General features: G+C 42.5%; 1 protein-coding gene across 1 annotated transcript in view; it reads left to right on the plus strand.

The window, feature by feature from the left end:
* The first annotated feature begins 928 nt into the window (after window positions 1-928).
* Window positions 929-14,283, plus strand: part of whrna (whirlin a) — a 153,350-nt gene continuing 139,995 nt past the window's right edge. Inside the window, exon 1 of the mRNA XM_030065305.1 lies at window positions 929-2,553. Coding sequence (XP_029921165.1) covers window positions 1,813-2,553 — 741 coding nt within the window. The 5' untranslated portion in view covers window positions 929-1,812. The remainder of the gene's footprint in view (window positions 2,554-14,283) is intronic.

Genomic DNA, 14,283 nt, shown 5'->3' on the forward strand with positions numbered 1-14,283 from the left:
GACTTAAAAGATGAATAGGCCAACTGAGAAATTTAACATTTTAAATCTCGGACTGACTCTTAAAATATCCTTTCTCACCAAGTGGTTGTTAAGTGACATAAATGCAATTACATCTCATGTGTCACAAGCATGTGTGTTTGATATAGACCTGAGATTCTTGTGCGACATCAGAGGGAAGTCACTTATTGTGTTTCAGCCGAGCAGTCTGATCAGCCTAAAAGAAGCGTCCAAACGTGCTGATAATTAGCCCTGCTTTAATGGTTGCTAGGTTACTCTTGTGGTTACCAAGGAGATGGCCAGAGATCTCTCTGTTTTCTCCTGTGTTTAACTTGGACAGGGAACTTTATGGACAGCAGGGTAAACACATGCCTTTACTTTTGTGAACCATAGTAGGCCACCACTGGATTTTCATTACAGTGATTAGAGGCCTCGACCAGTGCTGCATCTGTGACAACAACAACAACAACAACAGACTAAGAATAACACTTTAACAGGAAGACATAAGCTGGAAAAAATAGTGTATATAAGGAAAAAATAAAAACATTAAGCACTTTTGGGAAAAAATATATTCTTCTTCTACCTATTGCTGCTGTTGTTGTTGTTGTTATAATCGTCATCATAATCATCATCATCATTATCATTTTGTCTGTTTATTTAAAATAGAAATAAGTATTTAAAAAATTAAAGCACGAAAAGAAATAACACAAGATTTTTTAAAAATGTCCAAGATCAGAGGCTAAATTAACTCTTCACAGCAAAGCCAAGGTGTCCCTATCTAATCCCAAGTCCTGCTGGGTGACTTGGTGCCACGAGCGCATGTTGGGTTGTTGGTTACTAAGCAACTTATTGGCTGCACAAGGCTGCGTCATTTCCTGACAGACGGCGGTCAGAGGCGAGAGCCGCGAGACTCCACAATCGTTGTTTTGCGTCTGTGAAGCCCCGGAGGACAGATCAGCTCGAGCAGGTCACCGCCAGACTGCAGCCTCGGAAACAACAATAATAATAATTAAAAAAGGCTTGAGCGGTTGTAGTTTTGACATAGGTAGTTTATGTGATATCAGTGGGTGAGATATTGTTGTAGACTTGGATGTTATTTGCAACTAAAACCCAGACCGGTGCAGGATATAAACTCCGGACGCTGAGCAGGAGCACAAACCAAATAACTTTTTATTCCTGGAGACGACCGTGGGTGATTGTCGCTGAACCGACAGCCTTTTTTGGAGGTAATACAAGTAGTTTGCACTCCTCTGTCGTGTTGGTGATTATATATAGACTGCTCCGCTTTGCAGCCGGGCTCTTGACGGGGAGAGAGGTGGACACCGGAGAAGCAGCGGCACGGCAGCCACCTGACCTCTTTACACAGGAAAACAAGACCGCAGTTAATGACACAGTCTGGGATCCTTGCGTGGCTCATTACTAAGCTCTCTGGCGGAGCGGGACGAGTTTGCACCGGTGCTGTAATTGCATGTTCAGTTTTGACGCACCGTTATCTCACTTATTCTGCACGAAAAGCTTAAGTTTGCTGATTCCCAAATTCGAAATTATGGTGCGTGCTAATGATTTTTTTAAAGTCTGACATCTAATTGGTTGCACTTAATTGCTGAAGTTGTTCTTTTCATCATAGTGTCTGATTAATTGTAAGCAAGTGGCTTCACATCCATCAGAGCCAGACGATATGGCTATAACCGGAGTGGACCCCCTCCAGCGATCGTGATGCCGAGCACCGGTCTGATCCTGTGCTGTCAAGCCGTATAATGTCTGCTCTCTAACCGCGGGTCCAGTGTGGCGCCGTGTCCCGGTCACACTGCCAGGATGAGCAGCACGGATCTGGAGCGCATGTCGCTCAGCTCCTCGGCCAACTCGGTGGCCTCTAGCGCCCGGACGCTGTCGGCCAACGTGAAGAAGCTGCACAACGCGCTCAACCTCCTGCTGAACGACTTCGAGAGGGAGCAGTTCATCCACTGCCTGAACGTCTACCACTCCAAACGCAACGTCTACGACCTGGTGCAGACCCTCAAAGTCATCCTCAACGCACCGAGCAAAAGGCAACTTCTGCCCATGTTGCGGCTGGTCATCCCGCGCTCGGACCAGCTCCTGTTTGACCAGTACACCTCGGAGGGCCTCTACCTGAAATCGGATTTAGTAGCAAGCAACGGGAGCCCCGAATCGCCGGGCGACTTGGCCAGCGCCAGCCCGACTCCCCCTGCGCATTTCTCGCCAAATAACCCCGGTGAGTCCCAAGTGGCGCTGCGCGGCTCTCCGGACAGTTTCAGCACCAGCAGCGAGGGGACAGCTCCTCTAGTGCCGCTGCTCGGGAGAAACTTTGTCCACGAGCCGCCGGGGGAGCTGAGGCAGGTCACCATGAAGCGGCACAAGAGCAACGAGGGTTTGGGGTTCAGCATCCGAGGAGGCTCGGAGCACGGGGTCGGGATCTATGTGTCGCTGGTGGAACCGGGGAGCCTGGCGGAGAAAGAGGGTCTCCGGATCGGCGATCAGATCATGAAAGTCAACGACAAAGTCTTCGACAAAGTCACGCACGCCGAAGCAGTGAAGGTGAGTTTGTTTTATTTTTTGTTGCATTTCTTTTAATAGGATGTTGAAAAGCATGGGAGAGAGAGGAGAGTTTGTGCGCGTGTGCATGCGTGACAGAGAGGGCTCATCAATGCAGAGAAATGCACAATCAATACCACATTGGCAATCTGCACTGTTTGATTGTTAAACACATTTAGAAGTAGGGATTTGGCCCATCATCCCCACGGAGGTCATAAATCAGTAGCCCGCAGCATTTCGGCGAAGTGGCACAAATGGCAGAGTCATGGGAGCTGTTTGTGGCTGGCCCGGTTCTCTGACCCTACATCTCCCGTGTATAATCAGCCTCCGCCTGAAATTCATTATGTATTTGGCCTCATGTCTGAAACTGACCTATTGAAGCTAACAAGCCCAGATTTGGATGGGAGAATTAATCTTGTCAGCCACGTTGGTGCCCATAGCTTTTTTTTTTTTTTTTTTTTTTTTTTTTTTTTTTTTTTTTTTTTTTATTAGCCAGCGATATATTGCAGCAGTTGTGTGTAAACCACACTACTTCCAGGAAAGCAGGTAACAGGACACTCTGAAGGCAGCTGGTAACCACAGGGCAGGGACGGGGTCGGCCTCACTGCCTTGAAGCTATAAACTCTGAATAAAGACTTACTGCTAACCACTTTAGACTTACACACCATTGACAATGCTGTTGAGTCTAAAGGAGCCTATTAGTAAATGAGGTACTAAAGAGTATGGCTGATTTGTGAATAGTGCAGATTCAATTAAAGAAACCTTGTGAGGACCTTGGTTTTATGAGGCCATGTGAGAAGAAATTTCATCTTGGGTCTCTCTCTCTCTCTCTCTCTCTCTCTCTCTCTCTCTCTCTCTCTCTCTCTCTCTCTCTCTCTCTCTCTCTCCCAATCCCTCTCCCAGCTCTGTTCAGCCCTTTTCTCCCACTATACTTCTGTAATCTTCTCTTTAATGAATTCACCCCTGCACATACACACATGACAGGGATACATGTGTTTCTCTGAATGTTTAACATTCAAGTGTAGTACTGTGATGGCAACTCTTTCATGTTTAACACAGAATAAGCAGCAAGATAGCCAGATAACCTTAACAGGTGTTGTTTTTTGTGTACTGCAAGTACTCATCCACATGCATGACTAAATAGTATTCCTAAATCTCACATTTAAATTTAGTTTCACAGATACAAATCATTATCTTTAGGACATAGCATAATCTTTTTCCCACAGTTATCTATCCTGCTTTGTGAAATACCCCCATGATAATTACTTTTGAAAGTGTTGTGCAGCACCAAAATAAGGCAGCATCGCCCACATGATGAGGAATAGCCGCAAAAAGCACCAGTTATTCATTAGCTGCTTGATTATGAGAGTTGCAGTGGTTTGTCCATAGTTGGAAGGTCTTTGCATGGAGTTCGCTCTCTGCAACAGCCAGCCATCCTGCAAAAGTGCTCCTTAGCAAGCCCCCCCGCCTCCTTTCACGCTGTTCACACGCTATACATGTCTCTGGATAAGGATGTCAGCTAAATGCCCAAACTTTAAAATGTGAAGTGATAGGGCCATTGTCCTATTTTTCTGAATTAATGACTCAGTAATTACTCTGAGACTGCCCTCTGGTCCAGCTGCTCTCACAGGTCTGCAGCAGCACTCACAGTTTGAATGTAAAACCTATTTGGGGTTGATTAGTACTAGACTGAATTTAGCAGTATTGACAGATTTAACAATCTATGTTTTTCAAGAAATGTTTTGCATATTTCATGGTGCATCATTGATTTTGAACAATCTCTATTGATTGTTGTTGCTGTAAATGAACTGGGGAGGGAGTTCTACTGGTGAGGCTCGTTTTAGCTTCCACTGAAATATAATTTTCAGTAATTGTTTCTTTTTCTGAGACCAAAAGGGGGTGAAAGCCAACATAGACTGTCGACAAGTATGCTGCCGAGCTTGATAGATCTCTCTTCATTTATAAAGCTTCAATAATGGTCTTTATTCACACTTGTGTTATTGTCAACAACTCCATATTTTCCGGGTTTTTAAAAGATGATGTGGGACTAAACAATTTTAGACTAAAAAAATATATTTAATTTGGCACTACATAGCCTACTATTAATAATAATCCTCTTATTACAATGCATTCACTACTGCTACCACTAATATTACTCCCACTACCACTACAGTAATACCGCTACTATTAGTACCTTTACTACTGCTACTGCTATGGCAGCCACAAATGTTACTATACAAATACTACTATTACTACTACTGCAACTACACTTTCTGCTACTATAAATGCTGCTACTATCACTACTATTTTGCCTTTCATTATTACTACTACTATTAATACTACTACAAATACTACTACTATAAATATGCCAACTATGACACCTCCTTCTATTACTACACACCTACTACTATGACTGCTTCTGCTCCTTCTACTACTACTTACTGTTATTACTATTTCTACTTTTACTACTACTACTTGGCTTTCCACCAATACTGCTATTACTATTACTACTGCTGCTACCATTACTATTGCTCTTAGCAGTACTATCAAGCCTACTGCTACAACCGCTCAGCTTTAAAAACATAATTGAATTTAAACACCTGGCACAGCGCCGTTCACAGCTCAAGTCTTTGAACGAGCAGTTGTCTGCACGGTTTTCACAAGCCCTCTTCTGACAGCTATCACATTTTATTCACTCTCTGCTTTAAATGAACCCCTTTTAGGTTGGGTATCCTCCTGCAGCAAGAAGTGTGTGCATGAAAAATCTGAAGTTTCATTAAAAAAAAAAAAAAAAAAAAAGCAGTATTGAACACCAGCTTATACAAACCATTTCATGTCATCAATATTCAAACACTTGCTGTCAAAATAATACATAGTGCAAAAGAGCCAATAATACCACTACAGCTTTTTATTTATATATTAGCTATCCTCCTTGTTCTATCCTTTGGTCTGTGCTCTAACCAAATAGTCCCATCTTGGCATCACTTCACACAGAAAAATAAATCCCATGGCCATTTGCTCCAAAATAACTGCTACTAGGACTACCTCTTGCACTATACTAAGAACAATTTTGCTTTGCAATAATGCACTCAAGGTCATGCTATGACGTATGTGCAGCCTGTGCCAATATTGCACGGTGAGGCACAACCTTGAGCGTCTTATTATGATTATGCCACAGTTTCATTATTAATTCATCATTGATTTTTTATGATAAGCTGCTGACAAAATAATGAGGCAAAGAAAAATAGTGCAGTCTACACAGCAGCTGCTGGCAGAGTTGCTAAAGGGCATCAAGCAACAGAGGCTGGCGATAAGTTTGATGCATATATTAGACTAGCCATGTTTTGTCTGACAACTTACAGTATAGCCCGGCCAGCTCATAACTTTTAGTTTGGTGAACTGTTTCTGTGTATCAGCTGTTACAGTCTGATAGGGCAGCTGTTACTTTGTTTTTGCTTATTTATAAGTATCAAAGGCAAACAAGGCAGGGTGATACATATTCAGAAATGAGGTTGGCGTGTCATCACTGGCACTCATCAGAATGATTTACAGCCACAGTCACAATGCACGATCAGAACTGAGTGCAGCTTAATAATAAATATAATCCAGGCATGGTTGTTAGTGGAGTCCAGGTCAAAGGGCAAAATGGCTCGACAGTGAGAATATGAGCTTGATCATCATTTCACATTTCACGATACAATTTTTGTTTTGCAACAGCATGGGGAAATTTTGTCTGAGATATTGCTGCAAGTTATGTTTTGTGTAAAATCTGGTGAAGATAATGACATTTTTGTAAGAGAGAGTGAGAGGAAAAAGTTGCTCTTCCAGGGTCGATGACCAAGTCGGTTGCTCCAGCATCCAGCGTTTAGAAATTAAGCCTGACTACCTGTTTGTGAGTCTTTGCCGTCAAATTTCTGTTTGGCCTGTGGGTAGCAGCTGTAATCGAGGGAGCCATATGTGTTGTGTGCAAAATGTTGCTCAGAGTGGATCGACTTTCCATGAGAAATAACTTAATGCAGTAGGTTTTGCATGAAGTTGAAAAGGGTGGAGAAACTTTCATGATGGAAATGAAAACCCATATAAGCGATGGGTTTGGCCTGGTTCAAGCAATCTGAGGGAGGGAAGATTGTATAATCCTAGCTATAATCCTAACAAGAACAGCAGGGTTTCACTCCTACAGATTGAACTCCTAATAATATTAGTAACAGCATCAAAGATATTGGGAGGAAGAAGAAGTTATCTGGAAAAGTTTTCAGTTTTTTTTTTTTTTTTTTTTTTTGGAAACCAGCTGCAGCCAGGACAAATGATAAACCAACCAACAGCATGCAGTGTCTGAAAAAGTGCTTCATACAACCATTTCACACCGAAGTCAAGGCGTGTTTTCTCCAGTGGCTGTTGTCATGGGCAACTTTATTTAAAAAAATAAAAATGTGCCCAATAAACAATAAATTAGACCCCTACTGTGTTACAATGAATAGAACAATGTCAGAGTACACACACACACACACACACACACACCAGGTGGTTGTAAATAACTCCATGTAACTTGTTTAGTTGTGTTTCCAGCACATTTCTTGTTACCAGTGTTCTCCCTGCTGTATGCTTCCACTTAGGCTTAATCTGCTCCACTTTGGTAAACCTGTGTTGCCTGATGACTTTAGGGATGGCTTCTGAAAGCTGTAGATTGTGGCTCGGCTCAGGGGTCAAGTCAAGGGCTTACAGCTGTCACTCCCCGTCTCCCGCTCCCCCTCTATCTGTCTGCTCCGTCTGAGAGCCTGCCTTGGCCCCGGTCCTCAGAGACTTCGCCAAGGTGAGCTACCCAGTCAGCATTTAGACCTTTTTTTTTTTTTTTGATCATCTTTTCAATAGCGCGCTGGGCAGTGAGGAGCAGGAGATGTGATGGGATGGGAATAGGGACATAAATCATGCTGTTTTCCAGCCGGAGCCACACCAACAACAAGATATGTGGTTTGGTCTCGCTGCCACCCACAGATGACTGCCTGTCTTTCCATCTCTTTAATCTGGTCTCACTCAGGAGAGAGAGGGAGCCAGAGGGAGACAGAGAGACAGTGTGTGTGTGTGTGTGGTGTGTGTGTGTGTGGGGGGGATCATCCATGCGATATAGTGCTGCTACTCTAACAAGACGTCCTGGAGATGACCTTGTTTGCCTCTTGTTTGATTTGTCTCTTTTTAATTGTTGTGCACTCCCTCAATATTTGCAAGCATAGTCATGTGGGGATTTTGGGGGTGGGCTGTGGTTGTCTAAGGGTGGGGAGATTAAAATATAAAAAAAAACAACAACAACAAAAGAAAAAAAAACATGGCTAATCTGAATTTACTGGGTCAAGACCTGGACCGTTGCCAAGCACATTGACATGCAAAGACTTGGCCAGCAGTCAAAGGAATTGAGGCCAAGGTGTCTTGCAGCAGCTTTGGAGACTGCTAATGGTTGCTGTGTTGATTAGAAAGTAGGAGGGAGATAAAAATCTTGTTAAACTACAGGAGGGTATTAATTGATTCATGGCTTGAGGCTGATTCCTCTGTTGTTACCGTGGTTCGTCTGCTTTGTTGCCGTCGACACGTGCACCTGTAACAAAATGTCAGCTTTCAGCAGACAGCAGCTGTTCAGCCCAAAATGTGCTGGGCAACTGGTGTTATCCACATAATGATATTTATATTTCACTAAGTAATTTAGTCTCAGACATTGTTTTAAACCATGCAAAACAACATACATTTCTCTCAATGCTCTTTCTGTTGGCCCCCTGGCTTCTAAATGGGCAGAACTAACAGAGAACTGCCTCTGTTAGATGATATATGATGATATTCAGCTTATTTCCAGAATTTTCTTGAATTAAGTGTCATTTTCATGATCCTAGTGGGCTGATCTGCCTTAGTCTCCTTTGTTTCAACACAGTTATACTTGTTCCCAGAGAAAATCCTGAAGCAAGTGAATCTGCCCTGGAAGCAAGTGTGATTATCTCAGCCCACGGGCAATTTTTTTCCTCACCTGTTTTAAGAAAAAATGGATTTTCATACTCAGTATAAGACTAAATGACTTGTGAAGATGGGGACTTTTACAGTGGTCTTTGAGTGAGTGTGTGTGTGTGTGTGTGTATAAGCAGTGACAGCCTGAACATTGCATGCTAGCTGACTAAGCACTGTCATCAACAGCCCATGATCAATTAAGGCCAATGCCCTTGGGCTTGGCCTGTGGGCTTGTGCATATGTGCTGATCTATGTATGTTTGTAATAAAAATAAGGAGAAAAGTCGAGCAAGTAAAAAGACATTTTTATTTGTGGTTCTGTCCCTGTAACACGGGGTCGGTGGTAGCCTTAAGGTAACCTAAAGGTTAGAAAGTTATGTTAGAAAATGAAAGAAAGGCCCGGGGAAATCTGGACGTGGAGCATGAATTATTTCTCTTTGCTCCAAACTTCCAGCCCTGAAAAACTGTTGTGACCTTGAGTGACACACTTAACCTCAGCTGCTCCGCTGGCCAACAAGAGAAGCTATCTCTCTGGCTATTTCTCCTGTGTAATGTATCACTGTATGGATATTGCTTCATAAATAACATGCATGCTTAACACACCTGCTTTGCATAAAAAGAAACAACTTAAAAGACTTAAAAAAAAAAAAAAAAACAAGCCCAACAAGTGCATGACTTGTTTTTGGCCTGTTTCTGAACTGATTCCATTTTTTAGAAAGTGTGACAACCTGTTTGTTTATACAGTTGCTTTCCAGGGGTTTCAAATGCCATTCTCCATCTCAAGAGGGTCATTTATAGGAGTGTGTGTGCACTCACACAAATCACAGCGTGTGGGGCACATTGTGATTTGTGTGGATGGTGCACCTTTTAAGTGCCTAGTAGAATTCAATAGCCATTAAAGAAAAGTCACCTCACCCTTGTAAAAAAAAAAAAAAAAAAAAAATACCTTGAGGTGTAAATGTTGCAGAAACAGCTGGGCTCTATTTATGATTTAGCGATGAAAGCTTTGGCTTGTTGTGAAATATTTACCGTTGAAAGGATTTATCTTGTTATTTAAGTCCAAGCTTTTCTAAGCTCTTTCTTTCTTAGCTCAGCACTTGTTGCTACAGTAAGGCTGCGCTAATTCCTCATATTTCGCTTTTTAGATATTGTAAGGCTTAATGAGAATTATTTTCCGAGATAAGAGACAATGAAAAATATCTAGACTTGGTATTTTATTTCCTAGACCTCGACAGTCTCATAGTTCCCCACAAAATAAAATAAAATAAAATAAAATAAAATAAAATAAAAATGATATATAAATAAAATGCAGCTGCCCTTCACTACAGATTCAATTTTCAGCCTTAATAAGTCAGTTAAGTGGAATTTGGCAGTCAAACATGACAAGCTTTGCAATTCATTAACCTGTCGCAATTAATTTAATTGCAATTTATTAAATTTTATACTAGAACATAATCACTGATTTTGTGGTGTCTCAATCATGTCTCATTTTTTTTCATGGGGATACTGTTGCTCATATTATTTACTTTTTTTTTTTACTGTTTACTATTTTACTATTTACTATTTTACGTTTTCTAATGTATCATAGGATAATAATCTGAAGGTGACATAGCGGCTGTCACACTACATATAAGAACATTTGCTTTGAAAAGTGACAAGCTTCTTCTTCTTCTTCTTCTTCTTCTTCTTCTTCTTCTTCTTCTTCTTCTTCTTCTTCTTCTTCTTCTTCTTCCTCTTCTTCTTCTTGCTCTGACTGTGTCTCAGTGAAGAGCAGCCTAATAGGAGAAGCAGGCTTGTAGCCAGGGGTTTCGTTGAAATCATCAGGCCACCTGGGATAATGTGAATGACCAAAAAGAATACCCTCTTCTTCAAAAACTACCATTGAAGTGCCCTTGAGCAAAATACTGAACATGTAGCTGTTCCAGCAGCCAAATGTAATCAACTGGGCTTGTACTGGCTACTAGCCAGCTTCCAGGCGTGACCGTGTGTAACTGTATAAATATGAAACTGGCACTTGCTGAAGATTGGAAAGTCAGTGCCTCGATCTAAGACAACTGCTCTCTCATAAAAAACGTTTCCCCTGTGGGAGAGCGCAGGTTTCACTGGTTTCTTGAGGAACGGTGAAAGGATTGTGTGCCTGTTTGATGCTCAGGCTGCAGTAATGTGCACACTGTATTGGGCCGTGGAGGTAAAGAAAAGACAAGAGAAGAAAATGTTCTGCCACAAGTTAAAAAAAATGGAAGTGTAAAGGAGGAAGAGAAACAGAGGCATGGTTGGTTGGTGTGCATGTCCTCCCAGAATAAATAAATAAATAAAAACTGGTCCTGCCAAGCTTTGCCGCATCTCCTCTTCAAGAAAGTTCGCTGTGGTTCCCCGGTTTCATTTCCTCACTGCGATTACGGAATGAAATATTTATCAATTGCTTTAATTTAGTTGGTTGTGGCCAATTGTGTTGTGTCAGGGCTTACTTTCAGTGATGGATGTTGAAATGTTTGCCTGCGTTAGAGAAGTGACAGTGATGACTGAGAGGGAGATGATAGGGGGCCCATTCGGCAGAGTCCTGACCACAGTTTGTGGAGCCACAGTCAGAGGAGAGGATGAGTCAGTTATTTATGGCATCTTTAAACCATCATCTTTTCCTCCTCTTCATGTTTTCTCTGCAGCCCGTATTCACATGCTCATCTTTCTCCATCTCACTCCTAATTCTTCCTGTGTGGCTTTTTTTTTTTTTTTCCTCAAGTGCAAAAACACCTGCATCTCTCTTTCTCCCACCTGTCCTGACGGAAGATGATGGCATTTCCCTTTTTTTACTCAGTACTCACTTTTCGATTAGACACACCCTCATCCACCAACATGCCCCTTATATTATCAATTTAGTCCGCTGAGGCATGCTGTTCATGGAGCTAAATTGGAAATATTTCCATCTCTCGCCCCCCCCCCCTTTTCTGGCTTTGTGTCAGTGGTCTCACCATTTTGTGCATCTTAAGGTGGAGTTTATATTCTCCTCCGGTTCACCCACCTGGGGTCTCGTAGATAGATTCACCGCTAAAGTGACTCTATTGTAATGGTCTAATTGCTTTACAATGGAGACGCCAAACGGTCCAGTTCACGGCGAAGGTGTCCCCAATCCATCAGCAGGTCTCCACAGCACTAAATCACAAGAAGTGGCCATTAATATCCAGTCAATGAGCTGAATCCCTCCTTCCCTGGTCACTTCTGTCTGCTGCTGGGATGGGACTTGTTCTATTAGCCCCCCGAGTGCTCTGAGTGTTAAAGACAGCTTTTTTTTTTCTTTTTTTAGGCCTCTGGTAAAGACACAATCGCCACTAATGTGACAGTGAAATCTGTATTTGCAAGGTTCATGCACAAAAGAACAAAAAGCACGGAAAGGTCAAGGCCAAGTTCAAGTTTATTTATAGCCCTTAATCACCGATTAAGTCTCAAAGGGCTTACTGGGCCACAGTTTATAAAAAAAACAAAATGACGCTCTCCGACCTGAACCCTTAAAAACACACACACACAAAATCTAAAATCTAGTAATCAAAATGGGGAATAAATGGAAAAGACAGACCACAGAGAAAGAGAGGGGACAGCCCCCCCAAAAAGACTTAATTTAGTTATCTGAAATCAAATCAGAACTCATCAAACCTTGAGAGGTGAGCAGAAAGTTACCCAAAAAGTTGTTATTGTTCAGCCTTTATGCATATTTTATGTGTAGTTGCCGCCTGTGTCATACACAGCAGCAGGTGTAATGAAGAATCATTTTTATCGCCATAGAAATACACAATATATTATACTGTTATAGCTGACACCACACTAAACCGTGACCCAATCTATTACCATGAAACTGTGACTTTGATGAAGTATGGACTTTCCAAATGAAAAATACGGAGGAAGTGAGTCATTTGATATGTGACATTGTTCAGAGTTGAGCGAGTGTGTTAAACAAAGTAATATCTTCTTTTAAGGGGAAGTTTGCCATTGGGTGACAATTGATGGAGTGTCTCAGTTATGCCCCGTAGACCAGAGTCGTTTTTTTTTTTCTTTTACAGTGTAAGTTGATAGCTTTGATCATAGGTAGTACCACCAGCGTATGCCTGCCGCGACCTTGGAATGGATTTATGGTTGAATAGCGCTCGTTGGGTTGTCTCTAAGGCTCCGTCTCAACCATCGTGGGAATCATGAGACTGCAGGAGGTCTGCTCTGAATATCAATGAGCACTTGCAGGGTTCGGTATTTCCTTGGTTTCGTCTGTCTCTCTATGACAGGTATAATTTTGAGACGGGCACCACACACACACACACATGCCCAACCATGCATGCCTTAGAGTTCACAGCCACCCACACGCGTACACTTACACTATGCTGTGTGCACGTACACACACGCGCACACACACTCTCACACACAAAGTGATGATTCATATCCTGCTCAGAGGGAGAATGAGGAGTCATTAGAGAGATAAAGACACTTTTCGGGGGTGACAGAAACATGATATGTGGTAATCCCTTATCACAGTGTACATGTGGCACAACTTTATTCAACCCCTCGGAGAAATTAATTCCCGGGCAATTGTTATTATTATTCACACTTCATAGACGCACACACAAAGGTCATGAACAAAACGTAGAATAGAAACAATATGGGATGGAAATAGCAGGAATAGAAAAAAAAAAAAAACACAGACATGCGTCCACTCATGCATAAATATCAGCTGCGTCTCGCTTTGCCCTGTGTGTCGTTTTTCCTGTGGTGGCAGCTTTGTGGATGTAGGTTGTAGTGCACTTGCAGACACACACACACACACACACACACACACACAGAGTCAGGCACACTTGCTCTCAGCTTTTCCCTGCCTGATGCAAGCAGCCATTTAATGATTGCTCTACAGGAGGAGGAGGAGGAGGAGGAGGAGGAGGAGGAGGAGGAAGAGGAATTTAATCAAGTTGCGTAAGCAGAATGGGAGACGATTTGAATAATCTCCTCCTGAGAAAAAGACTTCCTGGGAAGTTGTGAAGTTCTCTGATGTGCAGGGGTTATTTGTGTCGGAGGGGAGACAAGCGCCGGGAGTCTTCAGGAGAGAGCGACAGGGGGGCTGTGTGATTGTATATACATTAAACATTTACCTACCGAGACAGCGACCACCGGGAGAAAACGCATCCTCTTTTGTGTGTCTGCATGGTTACAGGGCTTTCTTTAAAACCAGCAGAGCAAAGGCCTTTGGTGAGCGGTTAGCAGGGCCGCGGGAGCTCCAGATGTCTCTTTTATACATGCAGCCGCCTGAGAGGAGCCCTGCTGGTCATCTGATACACTGGAGCTGTGTCACCTATCTCCTGCTCACCCACACAAACACACACCTCCACACACACACACACACGCACACACACACCTCAATCCTCCATGCCATCTGTTGTCCACCACTGTTCTCCTTCAACACATTTAACTGAAGAGAAAACGATGCATAAAACCAAGGGATAATGAAAAAAAAAGGGGAGGGGTGTTGAGAAAAAAAATGGGAGATAAAGACAATGTGTCACATTGCAAGTGCATGCATCTGCACCGATGTAGTATATGTAGTTTTTTAATGAGGTATTGATTCCCAGCAAAATAATGGCCAATTGCAATACGCTCCTAACCCCCCTGCAGGTACGTGATAGGATGCCGACGCAAAATGAAGGTTCCTCAGTGTAAATAACTGAGGAGGATTCTCGCTTTCTTGCAAATACAATCATGATCTGTGAGAGATTTTCGA

This window comes from Myripristis murdjan, chromosome 12 (genome assembly GCF_902150065.1).
Source record: "Myripristis murdjan chromosome 12, fMyrMur1.1, whole genome shotgun sequence".
Lineage (NCBI taxonomy): Eukaryota > Metazoa > Chordata > Actinopteri > Holocentriformes > Holocentridae > Myripristis > Myripristis murdjan.